The sequence below is a fragment of the Lepidochelys kempii genome, chromosome 2 (genome assembly GCF_965140265.1).
Source record: "Lepidochelys kempii isolate rLepKem1 chromosome 2, rLepKem1.hap2, whole genome shotgun sequence".
NCBI lineage: Eukaryota > Metazoa > Chordata > Testudines > Cheloniidae > Lepidochelys > Lepidochelys kempii.
Genome location: NC_133257.1, coordinates 58,783,514 through 58,809,301, shown reverse-complemented (window position 1 = coordinate 58,809,301; position 25,788 = coordinate 58,783,514). Strand labels below are relative to the sequence as shown.

The 25,788-nt window shown below is 36.0% G+C and overlaps 1 protein-coding gene across 16 annotated transcripts in view; it reads right to left on the bottom strand.

Moving 5' to 3' along the window:
- The window catches only part of EYA1 (EYA transcriptional coactivator and phosphatase 1), a 231,237-nt gene that overhangs the window by 115,950 nt on the left and 89,499 nt on the right, over window positions 1-25,788 (bottom strand). For 11 of the 16 annotated variants that reach the window (XM_073330859.1, XM_073330852.1, XM_073330861.1 and 8 more), the window contains 3 exons: window positions 14,145-14,284; window positions 1,878-1,927; window positions 220-347 (listed from right to left, as the gene is read on the bottom strand). In XM_073330859.1, coding sequence (XP_073186960.1) covers window positions 220-343 — 124 coding nt within the window. In that variant the 5' untranslated portion in view covers window positions 344-347; window positions 1,878-1,927; window positions 14,145-14,284. Of the gene's footprint in view, window positions 1-219; window positions 348-1,877; window positions 1,928-7,466; window positions 7,623-14,144; window positions 14,285-25,788 lie in introns of those variants that run through there. The other 5 variants (XM_073330856.1, XM_073330857.1, XM_073330853.1 and 2 more) reach the window with 4 other exon arrangements.

The window sequence follows — 25,788 nt, the reverse complement described above, 5'->3', positions numbered from 1 at the left end:
AGGGAATATAAACATGGCTTGAGAGCTATTGCTGAAAGCCAATAATATTAATTACTGACAAACATTGACCATAGTCTTTATACATCATATTACACAAAGATAGATCATCTACAATAGTACAATTTTATATATATATAATTTACTGACTTAAAGATTGATGGAACAATCTCTTGAAAAAGAGCAACATACGAAGCATATTCAGAGAAAATGGTAGCTCACCTTCTGTGCCATTGGGTGTCATGGAATTATTATTTATATGAGAGTTATCAAGTTTTGGACCATTGGGGGATTCACTACTACCACTCAGTCGGCTATGCGGGCTGGCTAGATCCTGCATTTCCATAGACCTAAAATCAAGAAGCAGACAATTTTACGGATACGTTGAACTTTAATTATGGAGGATTTGTCCATACATCTAATCCATTATTTCTACTCGATTACAAAATACTTTGTAAATAATCAATAGTTTTCCATAACACAATCTTTTTTTCTCATCATAAAAGTGTTAACTCTTGCGTTGTCACTCCATATATTCAACTCATGAGAAACAGTCATCTCTAATATTGTAACCCTTAACACAATAAAATATAAATATAGGAAACTATATCTAGGAGATTCCTATCACCTTACACTTTTTAAATTATGTGTAATGGGCAGTTTCATCAATGTATAAAAAAAACCATTCCCTTAGCAATAAGATAAAACTGTGCTTTCTCAAAATTTACCACCCAATTGGAATTTAATGGGCCTCCAAACCAAATAAAACACTTGAAGCAATTGTTGAAACCTATAGTCTAGTGACAGGGAATGAGATATTCTTGATGTATGTGTTTACTCTGGCAAACTACTTAATTGTTCCTCTGTTTCCGTTGAAACAAATGCAGCATTAAAACACTATTATGTCTGCTCCCTTGTTTGCTCTGTGGATTACATAAAGTGTGCCCAATTGAAAAGGGATAAGGCAACCTACAGTGAATCCATACAGGCGTCAGTATGCCTTAATACTCTGCAGTACCGCAGCTGTCAGTTAGTCAAAATGAAACAAAAACAATTCAGATTCAATGCAAAAACAAACAAACAAACAAACAAAAATCAACATTTATGCAGTAGACAAACAGCTAAATTCCACAGAAATATCTTCAATTCAACAATTAACAGTTTCATAAAAAGGAAAACAGGCCTCTGGCCATGATCACAGTTACAATTTTCTCAGCTTGCATTTGTTAAGTTTGTAAACAAAGTATACATTGCTTTAGTTTCCATTGTTCCAAAATCTTATGATAAATGCTAATGACTCAACTTTTTCTAAATAGTCTCTCCTGATAGAAAATTCGTATCGTTTACTTTTCTACGCATGCATTTGAACCTGGGACTGTTTCCACTTTAAAAAATTATATACTGAAGGCACTTTTTAGTATTTATTTAAAAAACAAAAAAACTTCTCTTTTTCCTTCCATAGTGGAAGTGTAAATAGTCTTAAACACAAATGTTGTTTTACCCATATGATTTTTCATGCCTACAATGAGATTATATTGCGGCAGCCTTGAATGCATTGTTTCACCTTAACTCCCCCTAGCAAAGCACAGCCACACATTTTGAAAGCCCAGCTACAGTTCTACGGTGGTTTTTGTTTTGTTTTCAAGAAGCAAGAGATTCTCTACCATTTAAATGAAAAATATTTTAGTGCAGAACCGAATTTATTCATAGCTTACAGACTTTACTGTATTTATTCACGTCAGAAATCTCCAAGCATTGATGTACTATTATTCAGTTTAAAGTGGAAAATAATAATAAACGTTTACTTTTACCTGAAGTAAACAACCGTGCTTCTAAGCAGTACTTGCCATAGAGAGGCCAAATATCAGTCATATCCTTACCTGCAGCTTTAGAAAACAGCAACATCTGAACTGCTTTGGGATTTTTGCACCTGCAAACCCAGGAAAGAAATAGAAGCCTTTATTAGTCTGCTTTAACATCAAACCTTAATCTAAACAAGGATATTACTGCGGATGACAATACTGTCCTTTAACCAAAAGAAAAGGAGAATACTGCAACAGTGAAAGGCATATTGTCTTTAAATTGAAGTCTCAACTGTTGTTTCCTCCTGCAGGTCTATCCCCCTCCTCCCCATGTCAGGGGGAAGGCAGCCAAATGACGGGATAGTGATTCATCACCGGCCTATGACAGCTGCAAACTGGATTACCCCTCCCCCAATCAACATGCAAAGCAGCCTTGCTAAAAGGTAGCTAGAAAGAGGTGTCTGGAAAAAGGTAGGTGTTAATGCAGGGAACATGTTGTACAGAAGTAGCTCAAGCAGTAAAAGCTCAGCATCCTCAGAAGATCTTTCATCTTTTGTTATCACTGGTTGAAATATATCTCCCTCCCACTCTTTAACTCAACAGTTTCTTAACCTTATCATGTTGGTTTTCTTCCTCATCTGTCTGTCATTTAACATTCATTAGATCAGATATTTTCTTAAAATGGGAAGTACATCTGCTACGTAGAGCTGAAAATCATTTATGACCAACAACTTGGTGCAACTATCTGAAAACCATGTCCATCTCTAAACAGTGCCAATTAGTTTTCTAAAAGATGTCACCATATTGCAAAATAAAACAGATTAAAATGCAGAAGAAAACACACTTCTGCATGACAGAGTTCTATTTGTAAGGTTTCTAACTATCTGTAAGAATTTCAGATACCAAACTTGAAAAGACTCTATAGTTCTCTTGTTAAAAATGTAACTGGCGTGAACCTCCCACTATTTGCTTTTGGTCATCCTGAGATTCAGAAGGGAGCTTGGATTTTACAGTGGAAACCAATTAGCAGTCTTCCCAGTTTAGTAAAAACAATCATTTCCAAACCCCAGCTGACTAGTATATTTTCATCTGATGTGATCAGAAAAACTTTATGAATGTGGATTCTGCTGGACATCACTTAATGGATTGCCTTAGATAGTAAACTTTTCTCTAAAACCAGTCACAATTACCAGCAGGTGATAACTCGCAGGTGAAGATAGGCTGTTGGCTTGACTGCAGAAACAAACTTCTCCAGCAAAGGTATATAATGTCTAAATGTCTACATTCAGAATCTTTCATGTGCATTTCCATTCAACCTGAACTGACATCTCTTAGATGATCACAGAACAAAGAAACAAGAGAGATGAGGCATTTTAAGTGCCATAAAAATCATCCAAGCAAATCTCACTTTATGTGTGTGTAGTTTTTGTTATTTTTAATCACAGACAGAATTACTACTTCAGCAAGAGTAAACTACTGCTAGAGGTAGCCAGGCAACGTATAACTTTACAAGTGATGTCAAGAAGCATGCAATAATGCATAGAGAAAAACTTCAATCTTTTTATAACTGTGTATTTAAAGTATTGCATAGCGTGCTTTTCAATGCTTTTTACCAAGCCAAATCAAACTGAAATATCAGATGTGTGTTTGCAGCAGCTACTCCATACTTTTTTTTTTTTTAAAGTAAGAAAAAGAAAAATAGTCAGATGTAAGATGGAAACATTTTTACTCTTAACCCCAGAAACTGCAGCAGAATGCCTTAAGGATATGTTCCTCTACTGGTACTTCTATACACCTGGAATAAATTATAGGTGAGAACTAACTTTGTTTTAAGAGCTATCTCTGCTTAGTAATGTGGAAGGTCATTTAAAATACGTCTCAGATGAACAAAAGAAAAAATATTTTCTTTTTAAAAGATATATATTATATATATAAAAACTAAATGGCATAGTCTCCAAAGTATATTTTTAATATTATTATTACTTTATCAACTTCTGAAATGCATTTTATCCTAACAATTTTAATTCCAAAATAAAAATTAACAAAAATGTAGTTACTCACAAAATAATAGTTTTTATTAAAAAAAAACAACAAAACTTTGATTCAGTTAGTGTGGGGAAAGAACAACTTGCCTGTATGTTTTTCAACTAGATGTAGCCTAGAAAATTAAATATATACCTTATATGTTCTTCTACACTCTCACAAATCATAAAGTTCATATCCAGGATCTTCATTTTCATTAGGCATACTTCAGATATATTTCTTTGTGTCTCAAGGATTATTTAAACCATGTGTTGTTCGTTACCATATTTAAAAATGGCTCTTTAATCAAAATAACTTTAAAACAACTAATCCTCACTTAGGCTGGTCAGCTGAATCCACACAGTGGTCCAGGAAAAATAAATCTACTCTCAAGAATGCGAATGCAGACAACAATTAGACACAGATGTGAGTGAAATTAGTTACAGTTTACAAAATGCTACACTTCACATGCTTTCAGTTTTTTATGTGTGGTACAAAATTACAATGTAGTAAAGAAACAAACTTATGATGACGAGGGAGAAAAACACATTTCTGGGTGGCGCTGGCTCACTCTTATATGATTGCCCACCTTTGCCATGAGGCTTCTAGATAAATGAAGTTTTAAAATACATTCTAGTAGCTCAATAATTAAACAAATTTCTCCTTTAAGCAAAGGGAAAAAATGTTTTGGCCTTAAGAGTCCATTCAAGGGGGCACATAAAAAAATACACAATGAAAGGGTTTTTTTGCTGTCGCTCACTTATACTCTGCATCCTGATTAGACTAAAATTGCCTAAAATGATAAATGACATATAGATTCTTCAAAATGCATCACAAGTTATTACTATTTATAATTTAATTATTTTAAGTAACTTTCACCTCTTCATCTTTAACATGGACCACAGATTCTGGGACTGTATTATATATGACAAGGAAAAGAAAGGACATTGATATCACAGCTACTTAAAATTCACCCATTTAAGAATCTTAAACCAGTAACATCAAATTCTGATTACTTAATGAGGTATTTTAAGTTTGCCTTTTTTACTAATTAAATTTATAATTCTTCACAGATGTAGGTTTTGTTGATGTTCAATTTGTCTCTCTCATTTTGTTAAACCTCACATAGTACTCCACCAATCCACTGAATAGCCACATTAAATCTGTTAATACCATGCTCTTCAACCCCAGAAATTATTTCCAGAAGGCAAACTTGCTTTGAGAGATCACCAAACAAGACTTAAGGTACACATTTTATCACATTTTCCCTACCACAGAGCTCAGGATGCGGAGGAAAATTCATGACTTTTGCACTGTTTATTATACTTCGCTAAATTACAAATCAAAAGCATCTGACAGAAGATCATATATGAAGCCAAAAAGTTAATAATGTTCTGTGAAAAGTAAACTGTAAATGGGAAGGGATTCTAAATCTCGGCAGCACAGAGCAAATAAAATGTAGGTACTTGTCTAAATTATGGGTTTTCCACAGACTTTTTTTGCTTGCTAGAAGCAATTTTTATTAAATGACTATAATTTAAAACATTTTTTCCAGCTGAAAATAAATTTTCAAAGTGAAAAAACTAAGCTTATCCAAATAAATATAGCTGGCATATGAGCTAGTTTTTTTCAACCACAGTTCTACTCTACCCAAAAATTTCAAAGACAATGGCAATTTTCTAATCAGAATATTTCTTCATAGGAAAATATTGTCAGTTTTAACAGCATAAACTATACATATTTTTTCAAAACAGCATTCTTTTTCTCTTTGAAAACATTTTCCATTCACAAATAAATGTAATGATTTCAAAGGTAAATGTGAAGAAATTAAAGGAAAAACATACTAGAGAAAAAAGTCACCTCAGAAACTGGCAAACTCTTTCATTACACTTTCACTCTTCTTGTAATCCTACCAATATACAGAATATATGAGGAAGTCATGTTTCTTTTTAATTCAAGTACTTACTTCAAAGACGAGATTAAAAAGAATAATTTTCAGAACAGAAGCAAATGATCACAGCTCTCTAATTTTTAAATACTAGTTTATTTTTTAAAAAATACTACCTTTCATTTACCTATTTTCAACACTTACAAATGAAATATTTTGACATCTGACTGAAATGTGAACAGTATTATTCTCTTTAGGAAACAAGTACCACTTCGTGTCAATACTTCTAATACATACAGAAATTTTAAAATGAACCATGAGCTTTCTGGTCTTCAAAGCATTTTTTGGTTCTTACAAAATATTTTGTATCTATCAAAACTTAGAAAATGATAACTTTGCTTTTGGAGTTGCGCATTCTTATGCTGTGTGCTCCAGAAGGTGAAGAGTGGCTCAGTTAGGTTTCTGTGTCTGTCACCACACAGATTTTTCAGGTTTAAAAGACTACGGCTGCTCAATAGTGGGCTTTAGTAATAAAACAGTAAGGAACTCCATGACTTGTGAGTGTGTATGTATGTACATATATACACATTTATACACCCTTAATTATCTCAAATACTCTGCACAAGCAATTTCAGTAAGAAACTGTAAATAATACTTATTCTGAAAAGTATGACTGGGGCTAAAAAATTCTGACTACACAGAAAACAGTATTTTAAAAAACTTCCTGTCAACATTGTCTTTTTAATTATTTAAGAGACAAACAGCATTAAAAAGTTCCATACAAGTTTTATCAATTCTTAAATTTTGTTAGTTTTCCTGCTTGTCTCTTCATTGAAATATATCTGCATCTAAGGAATGATTTTAAAGTCAGTGACACCTCTACTTTTATAGAATAAGTCTTTTACTACAGCAGCCATCCATTTTATTGATGTTTGTAAAAAACACCTTAAGAAATACATACTTGTGAATCTTTTGTGAGTCTTGATTGCTCAAAAGCAAGATGTAAAATTTATTGATACTTTAAAGAGCTTTAACTTCCGGATTCTAAGTTCTTAGTTCTAAATGAGCCACATAAAATGTCAATAAACGTCATATATTTTAGCTGTATAGATGTTTATTCTGTCTTCTCTAAAAGTTCTCCTTTGCAGAACTGAATCTTTTGCCTGGTGTTTGGAAAATTTAAACATATTAAGCAAAAGGATTTCCTGCTTCAGAAAGTACTGTCAAGATCTCTGTAATGCATTCTTCCTCCAAATTTCTTCATTATTTTCTCATGCTCTTGCACCTCTTCTTCACAGGTCCATAGATTGTATATACTCTCCCCCCATCAACTTATCATCGTGTTATTTATTTTCAATGAACCATTAATACTGCACGAAATCAAATAGGAGGAACAAAACTCTGACTGAATACAATAAATAGAGCCATGTAACATCATCTGCTTTGAGGGAAGCCTACAAACCCAAGCCTAAAACATAGTGAAAATTAACTGTTAAAACTGTTGATTTATAATTAGGTATTAACCTAATCATGAAATGGAGAACGTACTTATAGATGAGATCTCATACAAAGTTGCTGAAGTACTTGGGAAAGTACACATTGTTTTGCAATTAGGCCATTTCATGAGGTTGGGGTTTTTTTTTTGTTTTTTTTTTTTAAGCTTCAACAGAAAAGACCTAGTGTTATCTTCCTTCTTTGCATCACAGGACAGCTGTTGTCACTCCATGCAATTTTTAAAACAGCCGGTTTGTACTTACAGTGATTGGATCTGCTGTATCCACCAGTTTTATGAGCTCCCTTCACGTTCTCTGACTTAAACCACCATTCCTCACATAGCTTTATTCCTGGGTAAAGTATTGTGCTCAGCTCTGTTGCCGACTGCCCTGGTTTTTAGTAGCTCTCACTCGAACACGAGAACAGAAGTGAAGCGTCTCTGGAGGGCAAACCCAAGCTCAGAGCAAAATCTTGTGTGATTGCTGCTGCAGGCTCTGCCTGCAAAAGCGTCGGGGGTGGGGTGGGGTGGGGGAGCAAGTTTTCCAGAAAGAAAAACCACCAAGTGGACTTTCACAGGAAGACTTAGAGTCGGAAGTGGCACTGGGGAGTTTGTGTCTAGCACCAAACTCTGAACCATCAGCTCCCACTGTTCTGTTTAGTAACAGCTTTGAGGAATGGGCTGTTCCCCCCACTGAACAGCAGCAGATAATATCTGAGAGCCGTAGACAAAGAAACAGCAGAATCTTCATGCCTTCTATTTGTTTGCTCAGTCTTGTAGGTCTGCCCATGTAGCCTCGGGGCTTTTTGTTTTGTTTTTGTAATGCAAACCACAGCTATTCTCCTGTCCGAACCTTATTGGTTTAAAAGTAACAATTGAAATGAGCCCTGTGCTGCCTGACTCAACCTTGCTGCTATAGAAAAATTTAGTATGTAAATGAAGGAGCCTATGATATCCGAATAAACAGCTGCTGTGGGTGAAGAACAGAGCTCAAGCGCTCTGTCAACAAGCAGTGTCTCTTTCTCCCCCAGCTAGCCATTCATATCCTTTGGTGGCAATTACACAAGAGTTCTTTTCCATCTTTTTCTGCTTCTCACTAGAAAAAGCAGTGAGTTCTTTTTTTTTGTTCAGTAATATATTTTAAAAAAATTAACTCAGTTTAAATGTGCCCGTATTCATTTAGCTAGGTTTAAAGAAAAGCCACAACAAATAGAAAAGCTGGAATTAAACACACATTTCCTCAAAAAGTGAAGCTAAACAAGGATATTCACAGAAACACCAAAGCACACAAAATATAAGTGTAGACATGCAGTTCTGATAGATATTTGATAATAAATGTTACAAATTCAAAGATTACCTGGTAAAGAAAATGTCTGCTCATACTGTACAACCTTTTTCACATTGAAGTCTGCCCAATGCAATGTTAAGCTATATAACACAATGTCTGGAACCTTCTAACAGTGCATAACATGCAGATACATGTGAAATACCTGTATGTCTCAAAACAATCAGAACTGAGTTTACAAGGTGTTTGACTTGTATTTTAAAGTATTAGTACTCAATTATCAGTATTAATGTTTTAATTTTTTCAAAAATGTGGAATGGCCATTTCCAATTAAATGAAACGTACACCTATATAGTTAAACAGTTAGATGTCACATCAATTAAACACTGAAATATATAAAGTTTAGATCTCACTAATCTTGTATTTCAATAATTTAATGTAAAATGTATTTTAATATAAACTCATTTCAGATGTCTTAAGTTAATATTATTGCATTTTTGTTTATTCACCATTGAAAGCAGCCTATTAAAAATAAAAAATACATAAATTAAGTGTAAAGCATTGAATATATAATATGTAGTAACTAAATTTTGACAAGGTTTTTTTTGATGATTCTGTTCTTCTATAAAATATTTTTCAGTTAGCTTAACTCTTATATTTTCCATACTTTTAGAGCAAAAATAATCAAAGTATGATGAAAAAACCAGTCTGATTATTTGCAATAGAAATACTTGAGACTATGCCCAATTCTAATGTATTAAATAAAATTTAGCCTTATCCAGAATAAACAGATTTAAAATGTTTTTCATTGACAAAATTTGTTGTTATATACTATACTGGTAACATAGCCTTACCTTAATTTAACTAATGAAAGCAATACTTCCAGATGAAAAAAATCTTCTGGCTATCATATCCAAGTAAGTGACATTTTCTGGAGAAAGCACCTCAGGAAAGCAAACCGTTTTGCCAAAGCTACAAGACGACCTGAAGCTGCAAACACACCTAGGGTTGCATTTTGTTTAGTGCAGAAAAGCAATCTCGGGATAGTCATATACCATATATGGGAGCTCAGGTCAAAATAAGCAGATTTCTATTGGGCCTGTCCATGTAGCCAGCATAAACTTTGAATTAGTTTACTTCTTTATACTCACATAATGTTTCGCATGCTAAAAATACTGCTTATAATGTTTTATATTAAGCTGTAAAAGAAATACAAATACATTATCATAGAAATATCCAGTTTTGTCCGGTAAAATTAAATAAGAGAATGAAATACAAATAAACAGTAATTGTTCTGTGGAATCTCAGCCTATTTCAAAAAGTGTTTAGTTTAAAGTCCTTACTAGTGTGGCATATATAAGTGTTAATTACATCGTTAAAAAAAAACAAAAAAAACCCTCTAGCCAATCCTAACACTTTAAAAAAAAAAAAACATGCTCAACTTTACTCCTTTCAGGAGTTCCATCTACTTACATGAGCAAAATTATATACATGCTTTTGCAGAATGAAGGCCTGAGTTATTTTGGAGAAATTTCAAAACTGAAACATGTTGTTATGTATTATCTAACATTTTAAAACATTACTCAATATCCCTTTTTAACAAACAAACCAACCAACCAACCAACCAAAATCCAGAACTTGCTATGTAAAGACAAAAATAGTTTAAACATATAAGTAACACTCAAGACTCCTAGTAATGTAGATTATTGCCATATAAACACATTTCATTTTACTTTTTCAAATCAAATACACAGTTATATGAAATAAACGTTGCCATTTTGAAACTTTTGCTTACTGAAACAGATATATCCTCTATGGTTTAATTTTGTATTTGTATGACTAAGGGATCAGTCCTTAATGGAAGTGCCTGAATAAGAATTTCAGGAGTGTGTCCTATATCTGTATTCAAAAAACCCAGACACACACAGACTAATACAGTGGTGGCAGACATGGGGTGAGCTACAGTCAGGTATAAGATGGTCAGAAAAAGGGCCCTTAGCACTGCAGGAAAAAAAATCTATTCTGAATATTTTAACATGTTCCGTAGCATTCATGTTGGCAGTAGAAGATAATATGGTAATTGGACCTATTTAAACACAACAGTTTCATATACAATAAAGCAACAAAGAGGAGGCTGGTAGATAAAATAGGGTTCTCTTTGTTCAAATAATTATTAAACTGTTATTTAAAGTTCTTTATGCTGAAGTCTAGTCTTCAGAGATCAGATAGTCAATATAATTATTTCATGTTATGATCTAAACTATTAACTTATTATATTGAGACTATGGGCCAGATCCTCAGATGGTTTAAATCAGCATAGCTTCATTGACATCAGTAAGAATATGCTGATTTATACTAGCTGATGAGCTCATCCTATATAGCTATAAAAGGCCAGATTATGCATTTCACATACACAAAGCAGGATTCTGCTTTACCTTACAGCCTCCTCTTAGCTGTGTTCCTTGATTCACCACCTTGGTTTGAACACTCATGTCACCGAATTCCCAATCAGCACAGGTTATGCTATTTACCACTTGCACTCCACCAGCAAATTATATAATTGTTTACATTATTGCTGAATTTGGAACAGACTTTCATTACCGTTGCATATATTTACACCAGGTCTGAATTTGTCTTTATTCTGTATTCCTTGTATACCCAATCGCCATCCAAGGATTTATAAGAAATGAAAACTGGACTCTTTATAATATACCATATTAAGTGTAAGATAAGCTCATAGGAAGTAGTTCCATCACCCTCACTTGCATTAAATAATTCCTTGCTCCACAAGTCCTCCCATTGGTTTTAACACAAGTAAAACTGGGCTGACTTGGAACAGTAATTTGGGGGCATTTACATATATTGCAGTGACAGGCATATTACAAACATTGACTAGATAAAGATAGAAGATCATGATGCAGAACAGTGGTATTAAGTATTTCAATATTTGTCTCCACATAAAAAGTTCTACATAAACATTAAACAGATGCACAAGATGACTACCTGTATATTTTTTAGTTTGAAAACAAAAATAAAATACATTCTAAGATTATTTTATTACTGAATTAAGTTCATTTTTGGACTCCCTACAACAACATTAATATAACATTTGAATCCCCTCAAATAGACAATATCTTTCCTATGTCTCCAAACAAGTTTTATTTTACACATAACAGCTGTTGCCTAGATAAATGCCTAGGTGTAGTAGAAGTTTGCAATGTTTGATGGGAGCTCTTAGTGTTTCATGCTACTGAGTTGATCAAAAATAGAAAGTCTTTGGTGATTACAAGCAGAGAAAAACAGTGGCAGAAGTCATCCATTCAAACAATTACTTCTGAAAAATATCACTAAGATTAGGAAGGACAGGGCTTGATTAATAAATTATTAATATTGAATTATGTTCTTTCAAGAGTTACCTAATATGTGTAATGATGAATTAAGGTATAATGCATAATCATTAAACATGCAAACTGCTGACTGTAGTTATTAGTCAAAAGATATACCAATGGCTACATTAAATTAAATACAATTTTTTAAACTAGTCCATTAATTTCTGTGACTCTGAGATACTTATAGATTGTAAAATGACTATAAAGTCATGTAATCCACAGACTTTCTGCAGAAGGAATGCATACTTTCTGTATTCCAAATCTAATTTGATAGCAGTTATCTTGAGGGTTCACTATTTTTCATCTAAAAATACATGAACAAAAAAATTGTGTGATGTGCACTTTCTTTTTTACCCTCATAATGGTAGATTATGTCTATCATTTGCTCTTCTAGGCATGCACTGAGTATATATGTTTGAAGGTTTCACTAAACAAGAGGTACAGTAAGAAGACAGACAGAAGTGTGTATATATCTAGATATAGATATAGTATAATATAGATATATATGGTATTCCAGTAGAAAATCAAAAAAAGTTTGTTTGGGGTTTGTCTTGTTTGTTTAAACGTGACAGTACATTTTAAATATCTGTAATACTATATATAGAGATTTCCTGTAGTTTTTCTTACTCCACATTTCCCCAAATCTATCACTCTCCTCTCTCAGCAGTCTCTGCACGGAAAACACATTTTTGGCTTTCATATTAAACCACTAATAGTTGCGATCCATCGAATGTTCTTAAGTGGATACTCTAGTCAGCAATGACACCACTTCCCTGACAGTTGAGCAGGCTATTGCCATGACATGCTACTGGCCCAAGCTGCGGGATCAAGACCTTACTCCTAATTCAGAGATTCCCAGCAGGATGCTATAACAACTCCACTAAGGACAATATCCTTTATTTTAAGAATATTACATCTAGCTAATTGAATTTCTGAACATTATTTAAATGGTAAGCAGGTCCTTCAAAGTTCAATACCTTTTAAGGTGGGATTTTCAGAAGTGCCTAAGTGACTTGGGAGCAGAAATCCAATTGAAATTCTATGGGATATGTGCTCCTAAGCCACTTAGGTACTTTTGAGAACCTTTCCCTTTAATATTAAAGCCTCAATCTGGCAAACACTTAAGCATGTGAGTAACTTTATTCACATGGGCAGTCACACCGAAATCTATCGGACTGCTCCTGGATAAAGCTATGCAGTGTTTGTAGAATGGGGGCCTAAATGGAAAGAGCAAACTGGGAACTGCTAACACTATTTTTAATGATTTACATAACTGTCTTTATGCTATCTCAGCATCAAAAAACAGAATATTTTCAAAAACAGTAATATAATCACCAGTCATTATAAAGAGTTATAGATAATTTGTTATAACAAGCAAGTCATCAAATACACTAATGATGAACTGTGTAGATTTATATAAGTTATAATCAACAGTTCCTAACAATGTTTAGTTATAAGAATGAAACATAACTTAGAGACTGCGTTTTAACTTATAGAGTAATCAGCTGTTATCTGATATTATGATTAATTGGCCACTGTAAACAATATAAAGATATGATTTTGCAAATTTCCAGCTTTTAGGTAGTTAATTCTCCAAGAACTACTCCTCATCTTTGACTTATCGATACCTCATATAAGATGGAAGTAGCAATATCATTACCAGTTTGCTCAGTGCAATAACTTTGCCAGCTACATAAATTCAGTACACTGTAAAACATACGCCATCTCAGTAACACTGGATTGTCCTTTATCTAACCATTTTTCCGGTAACGTGCACAAAACCAGTTTTGTGAGCACCTCCCATAAGGCGTAACAGGAGCTGGAAAAGCACTGTTTGTTTTTCAGTTCTGAATTACAAACCAACTCATAATTTTTAAATTCTGCAAGAACAATATGCATGTCAACTAACCACAGAAATTATGAGTTTATTTGATGTGAATCCCATTTTGTTATTATTTCCTAACTTTGTGCCATATATTCTTTTCCTTCTAGCAGTGGTAAAGTCACTGTTCAACAGTAGATGGAGTAGTGGGTAATTACTGTATCTTGGTTATTTGTAAGCGTCTGCATAATTTTTTGACCAATGACACACAAGACTAAAACTAATAAAAGGTGAGTTTGCTGCTGAATTTTAAAAAATTAAGCATCTAAGAGGAATAGTGAGAATTAAATGCCCAAGCTCAAATCTGACAAAATAGTTACGAAAAGACTTACAATTATTCATAAAACACACACTGTAAGTTTGTTCATAACTTTCTAAATCACAAACCTTGGGTTAGTTGAATATAACAAATATATATGTCCTCAACCTTCAAATACTCAATCATCCACAAGTATTTTTCTTTTGACGTACAGGAATGGTGAAGTGTCTTCTAAAAGTGAAGTTCATAAATATTCAATGCTTTGGGCCTTGTAATGAAAAGGAAAAAGTGCAAGTCTAAATTAAAATAATCATTACATGGACAACTATTTTCACACTTTCATCAATTGTTTCCCCATTGAATTGTTTAATTGCAATCAACCCTAGTGATTTGCTTTGATCTTTACTAGTAATTACATCACGCACATTCATTTGTTTGCCAAGGGTCCAATCTTTCTCCCATTGGGTCTCAGTTGTAATTATATTCACAGAAATCCCAATAGCTGCATACTAGATTTTGGAACTTTGTATAATCACTTAGCATCGGGCTGCTATATTTGTTGTTACAAAGCAACTGCAGAGGAAAACCTTTCATATGGCTTCAAAGTCCCCTCCCCCACCTCCTCCTGCTTCCTTCCAGCAGCACTAACTCTTTTTTTGCTGCAATCTCACAAATCGGAAAAAGAGTAACCTCTAAAGCTGTTTTAGACTGAAGGTCAGAATTCAAAGGATTGTAACTTAATCCATACAGCACTGTAATCACATTGCTATTGGAAACACACCCAGAAGCACCAGTATTCTAGATGTTTTTATTAAGCAATGTCAATAGGTATACAATCTGGATTTTTTTTTTCCGTACTATAGTTTATCTAGACTCATACTTGCAGGAGATCAAGTTGCTTTCTGCCACTGAACTTTACTTTAGTGTTATGTGAGGTAAGGAAACTGGACTCTGTGTTACATGCTAATGAAAACAACAGCTTCAGTTTGTTTATCTTAATACTTACAAGAGGCACCTCTTGCAGCCTAAATTTAAACAAAGCTTAAACTCTTTTTAGTCATTGCATACTTTCAGGGTGCTAATAATTTAAAAAAAAAAATTAAGCACATTATTTTTGATGTGTTTCAATCTACACTTCCTGCCTGAAAACAGAGCTCCTTTAAGAGATGTCTAATTCCTGAGCCACTGTGATCATTTCAGTTATAGATCAAGAAAATCTATATTGTCATTCCATGAACACAAAAGATGCCAGGACTCTTTTAGAGTTAGGAGCAGCAGAGCAAATATCATAGGGGGCACTCTGTAGTTGCTCTCTCATCCCAAGTTCCCACTGACTTCCAGGGGAGACAGGCCCGAAGACTTCAGGATGGACCCATAAGAATATAGGGCTAAATTCTCAAAGGCCAAGGTTCAGCTTCCTTTTTTGCAGGCATTCCCCCGAGTACTTGCCCTTCCAACTATTTAATTTGTTCCCATAATCAAGTAGTCAGAGGTCCAAATACTCAGATTTACTTCTGAAATTCACTCACAGAAGTTAGGCCTCCCTTTTGAAAATTTGTCTTAAGTTCGTCTTGTAAATATCTGGATATAAAAATTCTTATGTTAGCAGAATGCATCACATAGGCCAACACTGTTGCTAAATTATTATTTCAGAGTTTCATGGGCAGAAAAGAAAAAAAGGAAATGGATGACTTGATCCTCAACTGATGTAAACTGTTATAGCTCCACTGAAGTCAATAGAACTATGCCAATTTACATCTGCTGAGGATCTGTCTTTGGGTGTATAAAATTGACCATAAACAACCCATTGTTTACAGAATAGTTAATAATGGAAAAATTGTTACAGGTAGTCAATATGGTCAGGGGAAACAAGAAATGTGACTATAAACACAGTGGGTCAATACATACAAAGAATTTGAAGCCTAGATATCCAAATCAGCTTGGCTGAGAAAAGAGAGTTAAATTCCATTGCTAAATTTTAACTATTATACAGTATTTTGATTTGCAAATGCTAGATTTTGATAGCTATATTTGTATATAGGGTGCATTTGTGATAAGAATTGCGTCTATTTTTTTTTTTAAAATGTGGTCGATACAGAAACTCTCGGTCTAATGTTTTTCATTCAGTGAGGATTGTTATGTTCACATTTTCCAATATTCTTTAGAAGTGGCAAAACCGGAGTTAGATATATTGTGTACAATTAGGTAGCAGGTGGCTTAAAGCATATTTGACACCCTGGTTTATTTTCTCTTCAATAGTTTTTGGACTAATAAGAAGGGTAAGCAAAAAATAATGAATAAAAAAGGTATATTTTTACATATCCAACCAAAACTCTAACTGTACTGATACAGACTGACTGCAAATCAAGTAATTATCTCTTGTCACTGGAAAAACAAATAACAGAGATGTCAGCCTGTTTGAGGGAGAGGATACTCATGATACAGCGATCATGATGCCCTTGCTGGCTGATCCATAGAGCTCCAATTAGTTGTGGCCTTATGGGAGAGCTGTTCACTTTTTCTTCCTTTCCCAGCCAGCCAGAGATGAACGGTTTCTCCTGCTGGGTCGGGAAAGGTAAAACAAATAAAAAAAACCCAGAATGGAGACATCTGATGAGGATTCTTAGGCATAACAAATTATTTTGAAGTCAACAGGAGGTTCAAGAACTATTTAGCACATGCAAATAATACCTTAGTTCAGAAGAAAAGGGGAAAATCAGAACAAACATGGACCATCTTTTTATTATGTGTGTCTGAAGCCTAACAGAGAGGGGCCTGTGCTCTCTAGGTGCTATCACAGTACCCTGAGTAACAGTAATAGGATCCCTTCTACCCCGCCCATGATGTACATCTGCAGGTATTTTTCTTACTTAAAACTTTTCACATAGATTTAATTAAGAGAACACTATAAATGTCTTCACATTCGAAATCCCACAAACAGATCAAATAATTAATACAGCTCTTAGACCCTGTATTGAAAGAAGACCAATTTGCATTGGACCCTCCTTTTGTGGAATCAGTTTTTTCCAGAAAGTTGCTGTACTTAACAATACTGTATGCAAAATAGTATTCCATGTATACCAGGACCTTTATAAAAAATGTGCCACCAAAACTGATGACTTATGGAGTTTTTGTTTATTTATTTATGTCTTCATAAGTAAATAAAGTACTTACACTGTAGTACATTTTAATCTGTTATAAAATAATTCTGGGCTGATCAAAGATTTCTGAATATAATCTGACACACAGAAAAGTCTGCAAATGGTAAAATCGTTCTTTCACCTTTAGCCGCTGAAACATGTATGCACTGCACAGTACATTTCAGTTGTGCACATATTATAGGTATATCAGACACTCCTGTAGGCAATGCTGTGAATATTTACAGCAGTTCAGAAGCTGCAAGAGGTAGGCCCCAAACCTGCGACCTGACCCACATGGGCAAACCCTCGCAGAGCCCCATTGACTTCAATGGGAGCATGTGCAGGCATAACAGTCCACCCGCATGGATCAGATTGCAGGATCTCTGCATGACATTTGGACTTGCTGCTGCCTGCCAATACCCTGGTTTCCTCAAATCTGAACTGGTGTCACAGACCATAAAATTACCTGAAAAGCACAACAGCAAATTAAAAAAATAGCCAAAGGTTACTACACAGTAAAAACATGTCCCATTAATTCACTAAGAAAAAATGACTTGCTGTTTCAGAGTATGTCTATACTGCAGTCAGGAGTGAGCGGCCTAGTTGGGGCAGATAGATTCCTGCTGGTGCACCAAAAATAGCACTATGGATATTGCAGCTTGGACTCTCAAGCCCACCCTACACCTCCTAGGCTTAAGAGCCTGAGCTGCAGCCTGAGCCACAACATCCACAATGCTATTTTTAGCATGCTAATTCAAGCCCTGCTAGTTTGTGTCTGGCTACTTGGATTGGGGGGTCGCACCCAGCTACAACGTAGATGTACCCTTACAGGCCCTGATCCAGAGTTTTGTATTGGTTCAGAAATCCACTGGGGGAAAAGAATCATATTGATTTCAGAGAGTACTTCCAAAGTCTTGATTTGCTAAATCTTTAACCTTAACATCTTATTGAATCATTTAAAGATATGGGCAAAAATTTCAAGCTCTGGCCCTGATCTTGCAAAACTTAAGCATGTGCATAACTTTACTTATGTCAGTTAATTAAGCCTGTAATACCAATAAGTCTTCCCTCAAAATAGTTGAAAACTCAAATGGCACATAAACAGAGCATCATTTTAACAGTAAATAAACAGGAAAATACATGTGGTGAGATCACTGGGGACTTATATAAAATAATAAATAATAATAATGTACATGACAACATTCAGACCTTATAAATGCCTGTACCTGTATAATATAACCATATAAGTGTGGCTCAGTTGAGGAGATGCTTAATTTGTTAAGTATGCTCTTTGCATAGTAGGTATGATACTGAGGATGTGCCCCTAATGTAGGAGTTAATAGCCATAAGCCACCGTTTATTATTGAAACCCAAGGTGACCATAGTTGGGGGTGGAGGACAGGCAGAACCTGTTTTTCCACTAACATAGGACCTGATCCAAGGCAGAGAAAACTCCATGAAAGGAATCCCATTCACTTCAACAGGCTTTGGATCAGGTCCATAGCAAGGAAAGAAGTCCCAATTAATAATTTATTATGTGGGTCTTTATTCTCCTCTGTAAAATGTGCAACTGGATTCAAGCTATTTTAAAGCTAGTTTCAAAGACTAATTTAAACATGAATAAGTCTGGAATATCTCTCTCTCTTTTTTTTTTTTTTAAACCGTTTGACCAAAAAAAAAACAAACACCAAACAAAACAACACCACCACATTTGGTCTTCTAAATATGTAGTTTGAAGTCCTTACATTAACACTGGTCTCTAAATACTGAGTTGAGGCCACAGTAATACACATTACTTATGAAGTGTATTCTATTATCCATCTTATATTATCGACTGTTAGCTGACAGTCATAATCAGAAACAAAATTTTATAACAAACTACTAATAACTTGATTAATGGTGTTAGGTAATTACAAACTAGTTTTTCAGATAACAAAACATGTAAAATGAAAGCAATAGATTTTCTCATAGTCACTGGACAAAACAAACATCCCAAAACGCTTCAGCATGGAGTGGCCTCAGTCTTAGATCCGTCTAATTTGCTTCCAAACCATAGCTATTTAGTGTGTGCTGAAGGCTGGTGAGAAAACACTGGGTTCAGCCCAACCAACTGGGGTATTTGGGGCAAACCTGAAAACAACAGGTATTACACGGGCTCAGTGCAATAAAACGGTACTTTGTATAAGCCATAGATGATAATCCATCTTAATGATTTTAAAGCCTGAGGCATCTTAACATTTGTTTTACACAAAAACAAATCATGTCATGAATCTGCATATTCATTGCCACACATTTTTGCTAATTATGTTTAAGATGGGGAGAAATAGAGGGTGAAATCCTGGTCCCATTGAACTCAAAGGGAGTTTTGCCATTGGCTTCAGTGGAACCACGATTTCACCCAGAGTGTATATGTCAAGGATACTGTCTGATCTTCCTTAATTTGTAGTTGGGGAATGCTTATCTTTCCACTTCAGCAGATTTTCCCACAATTTCATGTTCAGAAATTAGCGTATTTGGGTGCTTAGCGTATTTTTCAGCCACAATCTGTGAAGCAGTCACACTTGCAGACACACCTGCAGCAACACAACATGATCTCCTTTCAATTAGCTACAACTTTTAGATTTCTTTCTTTTGGCCTGATTCTACCATTCCATTCACAGTGAGTGTATGATTTAAAATGAACTACTTGTGCAGTAAAGTACTTCTTAATACTAGTAATAGTGGAATAATCGGTCCCTTTGTCTGAGGTCTAAGCATTTAGAATATTTGTATCTATTCTCTATTAAACCTGGAAGTGCACTTTTTTTTTTTAAACAGAAATTGTAAAAAAAAAAAAAAACCCCAAAAAAACCTGAAAAAAATCGACCTTTTTTTTAAAAAACTGAACTTCGTGTGCAAAATCATTGACTTCTTTGAAATCTTCCATTTTTTGCAAAAGATTTCACATTTTTATCAAAGTAATCTTTGAAATAGAGTAGAGTACGATTTTGATATACATTTCAATATAAAGTATCGATAAAAAACCATGGAAACTTTGTTTAAAATGGAAAATGGGTACATGTCAAAACAGATTTTTTTTTCAAATTTTCCCCACAAAACTTGTTTTTCCATTTTACAACCAGCTCTACCCTGAAACATATACAATTTTGACTACATACAAACCAAGAGGAAATACAGAAGAATAAACACACATTTATTGGGTGAATTAATTTATTTTCTCTCATCTGCCCGTAATCACAACAATTGGCTTTCTTAGTGCAACTCTGCTAAATGTACCCAAATCATCTTTTCCTGTTATCTACATCATGCAAGAGTGTTTAATGTATTCCATCTTGATCAACCCTCTTATTTGATTTTTCCTCCATTTACATAATTCCTTGTTAGCTCAGGAAATTACTTTTCAGATAGTGCCTACTGAAAAGTCAATGTGTTGTTCAACACCACTGTGTCTGGGCCCTAATCAAGTTATGGTATCTACTAGAGAACCAATTCCCACACCCCTTGGTGACTGTCCTGTGGAGCTGACTATGAGAAGCTCATTTCCCTCCTGTGAACTTTACCGATGAAGGTGGGAGGAGGGGATGGAAGAAAGTAAAGGCAGTTCATATTAACGTGTTCTTTTGTTGGCTGTCTCAGTTCTCCTGCTCTGAATCACCAAAGACATTGCAATACCTCAACATCCAGAGCGGAATACACCTATCAGTACAGATTCTGAATGATTTATTCCTATAATTGTAGTCCCTAGATAAATGCCATCGTAGGTTATAACATCACTGAACTGGCCAACTCTCTCCGTCAATAAAGAGATATTCCAAATCCAATTGCATGTGAGCTAATGCTGAGCTGCTATATTTACCTAGTACCACTACACGATTAGGACCATTGTTCTGTAAGGCTTGAGTAATGAAAGAGATAAAAGTCTAATTTAAATTTCACTGGAGAGAAAATCTCAACTGACTCCTGTCATGGTCACCTCACAACTCAGTATGCTTGGTTGGACACAATAAACACTCGCCCAGTGACTGTGCTCCCTGATTGGACAGAAGGGCCAACAGATCACCATTTAAGCCAACAACAGCTGCTCAATGCATTGCACCCCCACGACTGCACCAGACCTGCTTCCTGCACTGACCCTTGCTCCAACCCATACTGTCTCCTGCTCCAGCCCTAGTCCCCACCTTCCTCTGAACTTCAGACTCCTGAGTCTGATCATTGGCTTGTCTCCTGACCACAACTCCAGTTCTGCCTTTGCGTTCTAGTCTGGCTCCTGAGTCTGTCCAGGGCTTGTCTCCTGACTAATGTTCTGGTTCTGCCTCCAACACTGACATTCTCTACCACCACCTTTAGTTCTCCCCTCTAAGGCTGCATTGCCTACACCTTGGTATTTGACAGTGAGGGTTTTTTTTTTTAAATCACTTTTCTTGCCCCAGGGTTAGGCTGCTATAAATTTCTCCTCATCTCTTTTAGGTTCCTCCTAAAATTATTCCAGTATCCTAACCTTAGTGGCAGACAGTTTAGAAGGGGATGCAAGCCGCCTTGGTCATGTAGGGAGGAGACCCAGGAGATCTACTGGCATGCTATTCAGGGATACGGTTTGAGGGGGAGGTTACATGTGAAATCTGCTGGACCTTCCAGTGCGGGAGGTTTGGGGCTATGAACATATGTTAAACACTGAGCTGTTTTATTCTTTTTAGTGTCTTTGAACAGTTGTCTTTTATCATGGAATTCTGATGGTGGTGGTAGAGAGGTTAAGATAAATTGAAAAGATCCTAACTATGGGAGTGAGGAACTAATTGGTGTTGGACTACAATCCAGGGATACTATTTTGACGGGAGATTATTGGTGCATGTGACCAGGTTTCTCGGTGTAGGAGATGTTTAGACAGCTATTTGTTTAGCACTATATGGGAGCAGCTAGAGGGTGGCTCATTGACTTGAAAGGTTTTAAGGTACTATTGCTTCTAGACAGCCCTTGTATACTCCCTGGAGGTCACTCATCTGCCAGTCAGCTGTAGCACCCTTTGATGACCATCTTAGGATGGCCAAGAGGGTAATACAATGCTCTTGAGATTGGTAATTCTTTCTGAGGGCTTCATTCTCTCAAGTCCTATCATGTTGGGCAGGGAGAAGATGGCAAAAGATGATGATCATTTCCAGATGTATACTATGACTTCATTTTGCATTTTTCCCCTTCTGGTGACTAGACTATCAGACGTCAGTCATCTGCTTTAGGGTTTATGCCATTGAATGCAAAGATGGTGACTAATGAAGTTAACTCCATTCATGATTTGGTTAAGCATTAGCACCCCAACTTTTTAATGTACAACAGTGTTGGAGAACACTGTAGATGTGGGCTCTAAGCCCAACTTTGTGCTCCCCAGATCTTTGGGCTATTTGATCAAAGGTCCAGTCCCCAGATGGAGCAGCTTCAGAGCAGGTTAAGCCAGCTTTGGGACTGATTTGTATGGCCAGTGCAATGCGAAGCAGTCTTATTATACTTGGAGATCTGACCTTGTATCTACCGTCTTGACTGAGACGGTCATCTGCCATTCTTTACATACCCTTAACTATAACTTCTTCTATTGTTACAAGTGTTGACTGGTTCAGGTGACTCGAAGTATAAATAAGAAAAGTATTTTTCTCTTTTTATATTTTTGAAAAGTGAGTTATTTTACGGGTTTTTGTATTTAAGTATCTCTTTTTCGAGTCAAATTTGCTTTCTGCTTCTGTGTGAATGTGGTAGTTATGTCACTATCTTGGGGTTTTGCTTCATTGTGCATTTTGTCTCTGATTGCATAAATATTGATAGGGAGACACCTACGGAAAATTTTCAAAGTGGTGCATAGAGACTGAGCTAAGCAGTTCCTATTAATGTTAATGAGAGTCACATGGCTATATTCTCACATTCTAATTTGAAAATTTGCCTTCTGCTTTTCACCATTTAAAGTAAGTGTACTATTCTAAGTATGTAGTCTTTGCATCTCCCTGTTCTGCAATCTATAAATATGCAAGAGACATCACACACTCTCTCCACATATAGCTACTTCAGGATACTCTATAGCATTTCATCCACAAAGGGAAGATTCTCAGCTTAATCACACACAAAACTCATAGTGCTGCTGTTATCCTGGTTCCAAAGCTGCTTCTACGAATTCCTATGTCAACTTACTTATTTATTTACAAATATAAGCTAAAAAAAAAGCCTACCCTGGGAGCCTCTGACATAAATAAAAGTATAGTTACATGAAGATAAAACCAACAGTTTTCCCTAAAATCAGAATAAGAAATAACCAGCTAGGTATTTCAAAGGCAAAAAATACCTCACCACACCCAGCTGTATCAGCCTTTCCTTCTCCATAGCTTGGGTAATGAGATGAGTCTTTCAGGGTGCCCTAAAGATCAGATCAATCTATTTTGGACCTTGGGTGTGGGTGGAGTGAATTCCAAAGTTGAGAAACCTGCCCAGGATTTATGCCCTGCCAAAAACTCCATCTTATATAGCCAGTGAGCTCTAGCTAGAGCTCTGTGGATTGCAAATGTAGCAGTGTGATATGGGAAGAGAGGTGGTCTTTCAAACTGACAGGATAAAAGCTATTTAGGGCTCTATAAATACAAAAACAAAACCACTACCTTGAATTCCACCCAGCCAATTTGGGGTCATGTGCCCATGATGAGAAGCTAGGCTGCTTAGAATGCAGTAGCCTGCCTACTACACCAACTTCATTTTCTTGAATCATTTAAGAGATAACCCCTTATGGAATGCATTGCAATAGTCTAACCTTGAGGTGACAGAGACATGTATTACAGGGTCAAGGTCTCCATCCAAAAAAAAAAAAAAATCACTATCTCTTGGTCCATCAAAGAAGAAAACAGTGTCCTGGTTTACTGTTGCTATGTTTGTCCAACAACAGCTGCAGGTGCAAACATATCCCCAGATATGAACTCTAACAATAAATGGTGAGTATATACCCTTCTTAAAGCCTTGCCACATCTTCCAGATGTTTTCCCCAGCCTACCACATTGGTCTTATCTGGACTGAGCTTCAACCTGCTAGTCCTCATCCAGGCTCTCTCTTTATTAAAACACTAGGTAAAGCATTCAATAATATTGACTAGATAGGATGAGACAGAAATAGAGATGGGGTATCAGCAGTACACTAAAGAGCACATTGGCCCACACTTCCTGACTAAACTTCCAAATTGGCCTCAGATACATATTGAACAAAAAAAACCCAAACAAACAAAAATATACCCCCAAAGCCCAAGAGTTTTGGAAAGGATGCAAATCCTCATTCACAGCATAATCCAACCTCCAACAGATGTGATTTAGCAAACCATTTTTTATATATGTAGGCTATGCCATAACTGCTTACTGCAGTATTTCTTGCACTTATTTCTAAAGCATCTGGCACTGGCCAGCAACAGGACACTATTCTAGATGGACCACAGGTCTGATCTGGTAAAGCAATTCCTACAGTTCTATATGTCACAAGGTGACTGGCCCTTGCAGGGGAGATGGGTCCAGATCCACCTGTGACACATTTAGCTCATCTTCACACATGGAAAAAAAATGACAGGCAGGTCATGTGACTAAACCATGCACAAGACAGAAGCCCATGGAGAACCAAAGAGAGAAGAGAGACTCCAGGTAGGAAGCCCTGAGAGTTGGTGCTTGGTAGAGATCAGGGAGAGATTGAAGGGAGCCCAGGAGAGCCTGAGGACTGAGAGATGAGCCCGGGGTGGGGGTGGGGGTGCCGAAGAGTGAAATCTGAAGAAAAGACACTCCGGAAGGGTTTGCCCAGCTTCAGGCTAGGGTGGAAGACTCTTGTTTGGACATGGGTACCCTGGAAGGGATGGACTTTAACTTTTATTATTTAACCCAAGGGCAAAGTTACTGCAGCAAATCACCACAGCATCCAAAGCAGGCTGGAAGTTCAGGAGTGCCAATCTGAGAGAGAGAGAGCACAACTGTGGAAGCAGCTAGCCCAAAGCCAGACTAGAGGGACAGCACTGCTATACTACATAAGAGGGAGGTGGACATGAAACCCTTCTGAATCCCACATGAGAGCGCACTTGGAGCAAAACAATGAGTAACCAAAACTGCCCTCTGGGATCTCTCAGAGATATGAACAAACCCACCTAAGGGCAGCAGCATTGACTTCTACTATGATTTGCTGGCAAGTCAAACAAACACTCACGTGATCAAAGGCAACTGATAGATCTAACAATATCATCATGAACATCTGATATTCATTCATGATGATATCATCTATAATTGCCACTAAGGCAGACTCCATCCCATAACCAGATATGTAACCAGATTGACAAGAATCAAGATCTAACACAGAGAATACTCAAAGTTGTCTCACTTTTGCATTTTCAGGAGGGCCTGCAAAACATTTGGTTTGTTTGAAAAAGGATTCCTGTCCATGACTTCTCACTATTGTTAGCCTGATGATTTTGGAGAGGTTTAATTAAATGATTCCAAACTTAACAGGCCCTTCTTAACTGTGCCTTTCTCCTTATCCACTCTCATTAGGCGTACAGGCTCTGGAGGGGTCTGCCTGCAATCTGTAAGTTTTAGGATTTAGATCACTTTACATAGTTGTCAAAACTCCTCATTGAGGTAGGTAA